This window comes from Chanodichthys erythropterus, chromosome 12, assembly GCF_024489055.1.
Source record: "Chanodichthys erythropterus isolate Z2021 chromosome 12, ASM2448905v1, whole genome shotgun sequence".
Lineage (NCBI taxonomy): Eukaryota > Metazoa > Chordata > Actinopteri > Cypriniformes > Xenocyprididae > Chanodichthys > Chanodichthys erythropterus.
This window is the reverse complement of record NC_090232.1, coordinates 21,576,506-21,585,521: the sequence shown is the minus strand read 5'-3', so window position 1 is coordinate 21,585,521 and position 9,016 is coordinate 21,576,506. Positions and strand designations below refer to the sequence as shown.

At 37.1% G+C, this 9,016-nt stretch overlaps 1 protein-coding gene across 1 annotated transcript; it reads left to right on the top strand.

The window, feature by feature from the left end:
• Positions 1 to 1,120: 1,120 nt before the first annotated feature.
• On the top strand, positions 1,121 to 8,337 carry synpo2b (synaptopodin 2b). Its single transcript, XM_067404074.1, is given in 3 exon segments — positions 1,121 to 1,172; positions 5,981 to 7,137; positions 7,168 to 8,337. Coding segments are annotated over 3 exon segments (2,379 nt in total).
• The last annotated feature ends 679 nt before the right edge of the window (positions 8,338 to 9,016 follow it).

The window sequence follows — 9,016 nt, the reverse complement described above, 5'->3', positions numbered from 1 at the left end:
TATGCAGTTTAGACAACTAAAGGTTAGTGTATTTCACTGCTGTGGATGTGTTTGTTGAGGAAATATGTAGTATGGAGTGTTATTGGTGATAAAAAAATTACAAAAGAATATGATCAAACAACAACAATAATTGTTATTATTTTATTCATTTTATTAGATCTTTTTATACTCCGACTTGATTTTAGTTTTTCTGTTGCCTAACAGTAAGGTGTTTATCAAGAAGAATGTGTGAGAGATACAGCATGTTTATTTCACAGTTTACAGAGAGCGCTGAATTACTTAGTTGCTCAAAGTACATATTGTTCAGTCTTTTCTATACTGTAGAGTCTGAAATCAGATAAAACTTTTCCGAAATTTAGCTTCAGGGCCCAGAATCAGTTTAAAAGATCTGAGAAGCCTTTTCATTCACTTGCCTATATTAGGGCTGTGTTACAGAAGATTTGCAGTGCACTTATTTGCAGCGCACCATTACTTTGTGGTTAAGTGTCTGGAGTACCAAAGGAGTTTGTGGCAAGAGATACTTTAAAAAAAAATTTTATTTCTTAGTTATATCCATTCATTGGCTCAATGAGCATAAGTGAACTCTATATTTAATATAATAATGGGTGCAAAAATAAAATGTTTTTGATACATTGTTGTATATAATATATAATCAAGCAATGTACATTAAGGTAACTTTGCAAGGTAAATAGAAGTAATTTATATTACTTCTAAAATGTAGAAATGTTTGCACAACAAAAAGAGTATTTAACTATTACAACTACTGCAATATCACATGAATGGTAATAAGATCAATACATTTATGCCTTCTTCTACATGCACTTTCACTCATTCTCTTAATGACATAAGCAAAACAAATGTTTGCTTTTTTCGTCATTTAGATTTTCTATTCCATGTTTCTACTCTGTATGTCCATGTGTGTGCTGTCTGTACTATAACAAGAAATTCACAGATCCATTGTGGAGAAACAGAGAGTGTTAACAACATCAAGAGCCTCAACAAGCAAGTGTACATCTCTCTGGTCACTTAACTGAAGGTTTTGATGTGACATTGACACCAAGTCTAAAACCCTCTTCCAGATTTGAGAGCAACTCCCTATTCCCACACTGAAGAGACTGATATGGACCCTTCTCAAAATACCTGCCTCCCCATATCTGAACATGACAACAGAGGCAAGTGGACTACAGCTCTTCTACCACATGTTCTCACTAGAACCCAGAGAACTTGAAGGAGGAACTTTTTGATTCCTTGTAAACCGAAGAAGAGAAAAAAGGCTGAAGAAGAGGAGGAGACGGAAGAGGAGGAGGAGGGAGAGGTGTGGGACCTTGTGTATGTCAAGTGGAATTCAAGTCCAGGGTGCTGAGCAGGCAGAGTAGAGGGGCACTGGCTCCTTGACGGAACTGATCAGACTCAGCAGACACCAAGCAAGATAGGCACGTAAGACAAACCTTCTCCAAATATGTCCTTCGTGGTTGTCTTTGTCTATATCTGTCTGTTTTTCTTTTTCTTCAACTCTCCACTGATGGTCATTACTCTACTGTCATCTAATGTTATTCAATGAAAGAAATTTAACTCTAATTTAACGTGTTATTACTGTACCTTTTATACCTCTAATATGGTAATATAATTCTAACAATTTAAAATATAAATTATATAAATTAAAAAGATTTTTGAAATTTGATCATTTGGCTGGTTTTGGCTGGTAGGTAATCGCTTGCATGAGCATGTCTTGACTGTTAGAGTGCCTGTACAGAAATAACCAACCAATACTGGAATAGGGTTTTCACACTGGCCTTCCTTTGCTTCACTAGGCAATGTATCCTCTGATTATGCTGATATTCTATAAATTTACATAAATTTCCTCACAGACTGAAACACTCAAGGATTGTTAGGTTTTGCTGTTGGATGCAGATTGCTGTCCGATATGCAGTTAGAAGCAATGAGTGCATAAAATAATTTTTATATCAGTTTTGATTTTTCTCTTAAATTTCTCATCATTTGTCAATACTGTAAATGGTTTGGGATAGATGAAGCAAACCATATGCCAAACCAGCATTTGAGAGCTTCTTAAATAATAGTTCAGTAGTGCAGTAGTCCTCAAGCCACTGGTTTGATAGGCACCAGCATGTGTCAGTAGAGATTTGTCATATGATCCCTTGGTGAGGAGCCCTGACTCCATTAAATAGTGGACACCCCCCCCCCCCCCTCTCTCTCTCCTACTTGTTCTTTTACTTGCTCACTCTTTCCCTTCATGGTCCTGCCACCCCACCACAGTGTTAGCACTGACATAGTTTGCACAGATAACCACTTTAGCCAAGGGGTTTTATGACCTTTTGCAATGTTTGTCCACCTAAAAAAGCTTTTGGTAAGTCAGGTTGCTTTAGACTTAGCTGACTGTTAGAAAGGGAAAGGATCAGCATTAGAAAATTATGTTTTTTTTACAAAATTGTGAAGATAGATTGCCTGGATTTATAGTGTAAGTGTTTGCTTATTTTCTCCAGAACAACTTGAGGCATTCCCTCATGCTTATTTCTTATTTAAAGTTGTATTAATTCAGTCAGAATTGTTTTGATGTAAATGTGTCTGATTAATTTTAAATTACTGAATTTATTAATTTTTAATAATAATAATTAAAAAAAACTGTTTTGACCTAAAGTTTAAATGAGTTTCAACTAACCCAGCTAACAATGTTCTACTGAGGCTTGTGTGATATAGAGAGCTAATAGACAATAAATGACCTCACTTTAAATGTTCTACCTAAACGGCATAATGCAATATTGAAATTGCTTAATAGTACACACTTATTAATACTTTTAAATAATAGTTGGTGCCTAAACACAGATGTATTGACCATGGTAATTACATATGAGATGACCTATGCAAATTTCAAGGTGCACTATGGCCATGTACACACCCAATTTCAGGAGTGACAACTGCATTTAACCCTCATGTGCTGTTTGATTTCTGGGTACAACCCAAGCGGGAAGGAAGTCGACCGGAAGTTGAAGTTGGCCGCGTGCCGCCATCTTGTTGCAGAACTTCACTTATGTTAGCATCCCATTGACTCCCATTAATTTTGGCGTCACTTTGACAGCGAACAACTTTACATCTGAGGCGTTTAAAGACTCCATTTGTCCATTATTTATTTTTAAAGATACATGACAATGTATAAAGGGCTCCATTACCTTCTATGTTACATTATGGCCCCGTAGCAACAGTTTTTGTAAAAATAGGCGAACGATTGTGTCATAACCACTCGACTCTCTGTCGCACGGTAGAGAAATTACCGTACAGACAGGAGGAGAATCTCGCAGACAATCGGGGAGACGTCAAGAGAGAAGCCTACTGGCGTTACATTTTAAAATACTATACAAAATAATTAATCAGAATACTTACTCCTGCTCACTCACGCCAAAGAACTCCCCGCTCAAGCTCGCCGTCTCTGCAAGATTAACGATGGCAGTTTGCACGCACAGCTACTAGAAGATTTACATCTGTCAGACAGGTTGCGGACGTCATCAAGCTTAGTGTGAGTCTGCGCGTCAGAAACGGAAGTGCTAAAAATCGCAAAAAATGGGCTTCACTTGACTCAATTGAGTTCCAATGGGGTCGCTGTGTCCATTTCTTTTACTGTCTATGGTACAACCTTGCTGGTGCGGGTCAAACTGACCCTAATTGGATTCAATACAATTCCCCAAAAATCACACTATGAAAAAAACAAACAAAAAACAAAACAAACAAACAAACAAACAAACAAAAAAAAAACATACAATCAGTTTGAAATACTTATCTTTTAAAATCAATACTTTTCACACATTACAAAGATATAACTACCTTAGACTTAACCTAAATGAATATTGACAAACTACAGTCAAACAAAAAATTATTCAGACACAATTTTTTATATATTTTTACTAGTGGGTGCAGGACACTATAGTTCATATATGTAAGTGAGGATAGTAAAATAAAGTAAACTGTGACATATAATAACAAAAATCCTTCATACAGTGGACTAGCAGTAAAATTGATATAAATTTGGGACCAAAAATTATTCAGACACTTGACCTGACCAGGTTTTGTGTTATCTAACATAATTAAGATTATTTTTTTCTGACACAGTTTGAGTTCACTAAACTATATTGAACAAACTGTAATAATTAATTAAATGTTTAAGGTGTATGAATAAATTTTGGTTTGACTGTATATATCATTTGAAAGCTTTCAGACTGTAGTTTTCATATTTGGTGACTGATTTTCAAAAGAAGTGACAGCGCAATATAGAAATAGCGATAGATTCTCCAATTGTGATGCGGTGCCAAACAATAACGCTATCTGGTTCTTTCCTTATTTTATTTTTTTTTTGTGTGTGTGGGTTTTAGAGGTTAAATTCAAATCAGATATTAACATTACTGCTCAAACTACTTCTGAATAGGATGTCTACTTCATAAATATTATGAAAATTATGGAGCAATATGGTTCAGCTCACTCAAACCATATATGGAAATCAATCCTTGTATGGTCACTAGTGGAGCCTGGATGTCATCTAGTAAAAAAGCTTGGTGCTACACCTAAGAAAACCGGAAAGTTCTTTTTTTTTTAGATATCAACTTAAAATTAGGTACAGAACTTGTTCAGATATTTAGCTTTGATTTTCTTGAAATTTTAGAGTTCAACATGTTTTGTAAAATATATATTTTTATATTTTAAATTTTCATAAACTTAAACTTCTATAACTTTTTAAACTTTACTTTTACAACTTATTTTTTTTACTTTTACAATAATCTGTGAAGTGTTTCCTTAAAAAAAAAAAAAAATTTAGTCTGTGCTCTAAAGTATTCAAGACCAACTTTTTTTAACAATTTAAGTCGGAAAAGTAATTTTTATGTTTATGCTCAAAAAGTGGGACAGACAGTTAACAGGTAAAACAACTTTTTATTTTCACAAACTTTGAAAATAAAAAGTTGTTAAACTCAGCAAGACACTGGCACTTCAGGACTAGAGTTGAAGAAAGTTTTATTATTATAGCTGAGGGTCAAATTGACCCATGATCAGCAAGATTGTATAAAATTTCTGTATGCACATTTCACAAACATCAGCATGTTGAAACTTTGTTTGCATGTTGTATGCAAACTGCATTTCAGTCAACTCAAAAATTGAAATGGCTCAAATTGACCCGCAACAGTACATGAGTGTAAAATATGGGAGTTTTGTGTGTATAGAGTTGAACTCACTCTTGAAATTGCTATGATTGACACTGTGGTAACCATAGCAATGTTCAGGCTTTTCGCATGTTTGATATCCTTCATTTTTGACCAAAGCAATATTAAAGCGACTAACTACTTTGATATGCTTGATGGTTTTAACTAAACCACTGTCGACTGAATCATCTTGTTTTGTTTAAGTGTGAAAGGTTGCTTCACAGAGGCTCATATAGCTATCCACTTTATGGATTTAATAAAGTAGGCCATTGCAGGTCACAATATTTTGGTATTTGGATTTAAGTTTATTAAGGGCTTGATCTTATTTGATGTTGTTTTTTTCTAGCAATATTTGGCAACATAATGAGTCAAGACGTGCCTTGTTCCATCTGATTTCTTGCACCATCCATACAGAAAAGAGACACAACTCTGATACACGTTTAAATACATCATTAACAACTAGTTGTTCAGTTCTGTACACACTGCATAGAATTTTTTGTAAATGCGGTTGTCACTACCTGATTTTTTCCGGAGTTAATATGGTTGTAGAATGCGGTTGTCACACCTGTAAATTACTGAACAGTGTGTGTATAGAACAGGAACTACTAAAAGTTGAACTGACCACTGAATTTAGCTGGTGTGTGTTTGTGGCTTATGAGCCAATGCTGCATGATGTTGTCCCAAATGCATCAATGTACAAATATCTAAATAATTGTGTATTTCCATTCTTCATAATTTTCATGCCATTTTTTAATTTCCTTGTCCTGAATTTTCTTTCACAGGACTAAGACGGAGTGAGGTATGGTCAGTGAGACAGCTGAAAAAAGCCAACTCTACAAATAAACATAAAGCATTGCTTTTCACTGCTGCCAAAAACAAGGGTGTGTTGATGTTCAAGAAGTGTTGACAAAGGGTCAGAAGGTTCTTGCTGGTTAGCTACACTGTTACAGCTTCTAGATGACAGATTTCAGGACGAGAATGAGATTGTACACTACAAAGTAAGTCAGGACTTCAAGATTGCCACGCTCTTCATAAATTGAATCTGAGAAGACGACTGCTCAGGTCAAGGTTCTGTTTTGAGCTACATCTGAATTTTTAAGCACAGGCTGTGTATAACTTGGAAACAATGGAGCATCTTCCACAGACAAAAGGCAAGGGAGTCTTAATGTTTGCCAAGAGGCGTCAAAGGATGGATGAGCTTTCTGTAGAACAAGAGGAAATGAGAAGAAAAGGCATACCAGTGGATGCAATTGTGGAACCAGTAGGTGAAATTGTAAAGCGTCCTCCACAAGAAGAAAGTACACAAGCCCGACAAAATGTCTATGAAAGACAACAACAGCAGTATCAAGAGCAGCTAATCCAGCAACAGATGTTGCCACAGTCAGCAAATGGTATGAATGGTATGGATCAATACCAAGGTTTGGCTGTTCCCAGACCCCTTGTTCCCAACAGAACTGCTAAGCCCTTCCTTGGTGGTCATAATCAAGGCAAAAAAACTTTTTCACCAGTCAGAGGTGTCTCAAGCCCAGCAACTAATAAACCTGAAAACATATTCAAAGTTGCTGTTCCAGTAAACACAACCCCACAGGTTTGGTCCCCCATATCAGACATCATTGCTTCACGTGATGAACGTATTGCTATACCTGCAATTAAAACAGGGATAGGAGCTAAAACTAAAAGGAGAGGAGCAAGCAAGGCAGACTTGAAAGAAATGCCCCTGCTTCAAAAGAAAGGAGATCAGAAGTCCTTAACAGAGTCAGTTCCAGAAGAGGACTTTCTCAGTCTGGGTGCTGAAGCATGCAATTTCATGCAAGCTCCAACGATCAAGCAGAAAAACCCACCACCTGTCCTACCCAAACCTGTTATCAACCCAGCTCACCCTCCCTGGGCTGCAGAGGGCCATGCCATCTCTAGGAGTCCCCTTGCAGCATCTAGCTCAGTTCCAGTTATGGGGCACACCCAGGTGCAGGCAATACCCCAACAAAACCCACCAAAGCTACAGCCTGCAGGAAGAGCCCGGCCCTCATTGACAACTCAGCCAATATCACTGCAGGCATCAGCTGCTTGGGTTCCATCCCACCCACCAGATCTGCATCAATCACCCTGGACTCCAGAACCACATCAGGTACAACATAAACCTGATTCACTCCATGCTGGTCCTTCCCAGTCTAAAACATCATGGATTAGGTCACAAAATGATGGTAACTCTGTTGCTTCCTGTCCACCCCAACACCTGGGCACCTACGTTCAGATATCTAAGGCTTCATCAGCTTCTCCTAAAGGGTATTCATCAGATGCAGGTGCTTCTGAGGGTCTGAACCTTAAAGGAAAAGGGGCTGAACTGTTTGCTCGGAGACAGTCCCGTATGGAAAAATTTGTGGTGGACGATGAGACTGTGCGAGCCAACAAGGCCAGATCCTCATCGCCAACACTTTCAATGCCAAGCACTTGGAAATACTCTTCTAATGTCCGTGCCCCACCTCCAGTGTCCTACAATCCTATTTTGTCCCCCTTTTATCCCCTTGCAGCAGTTAAACAACCCCCTCCTGCAACTAGTCCAAAGATAAAGCCTAAAGCAAACAAGGAGAAGATGAATCCACCACCCAAACACCTCAATGTTCTGGATGTCATGAAACATCAGCCTTACCAACTGAATTCTTCACTTTTTACCTACAACTCCACTCTAGAGGCTAAGGAAACAGTTTCCCCTAAAGAGTCTAAGCAAACTTCTAATCAAACTTCTACCAGTTTTCAGACCCAGTCCCTCACTCTTGAGGCACCTACAACATTCTCTCCATCCCCAAATAGTTTTTCCAAGAGTACACAGCCAGTTCTAAAGCCATCTAAAGCAACTGGAGAGGTAAATGTTCCATACCCATTTGTCCGTCAGTCTACATCAAATGAGGCAACAATTGTTCCACAACAATTAGATGGGAAACAGCGATCCATGTATGATGGTTCCAGAAACACCTCCAATGCTCATAGTAGCACTGGGGTCAATGTTTTTGTAGGGTCTTCTTTACCCATGAATAATGAATATGCTTCACGATGTTCATTACCAGTGGCTCCAAGACCAAAGTTTTCAGCCAAAAAGTCAAACACTGGCAAGCAATGGAAACCAATGAATTTGCAACGTTAGGTCATAAGTATGCAAAACATTTTGTTTTGGCAGATTCAAAAAATGCTCTTTGGCAGTTAGGAGGAATTTTTTTGGTCTGAACATTTTTTTTTTAATAGTACAATGACAAAGGATCAAAGAAAGTTTGATTCCTCATGTTATGACCCTTTTAATGATGCTTCCTAGATCAATACACAAGATAAGAATCTCATACATTATAGAACAGTTCTACAATTTATAGCATGAATTGATTTGATTAGTTTCACAATTTTATTGTGATATGTTTCAATTACAATTTCAGTTACAATTTATTTTTATCTATCTTTTGTAGATAAACATTTTCTATTTCTTGTATAAAAGCAACACATCAAATTCACCACATTATGCCAAGTAGACCTGGGTTATGAAAAAGGAATGTAAACTTCTCATATTTGTGGCCAGGCAAAGCACCAATTAAAAATCAGTGTTAAAAGCATTAGATTCTACGTTTTGGCTACAGTACTAGATCTCCCCTTGGACTGAGTTTCCTTTGCAATTCTGTCAGACCCCTAATTCATTCTTATTATGTATTTTGTAAATTAATTATTTGTAATGTTTAGACACTGTTCAAGTGCAGAAAGCAAAGGATGTGTGTACAGAATACTTTTAGCATATTCATTTGTACTAATTCAAATATAATTCTGAACTGTTACTTCTGTTC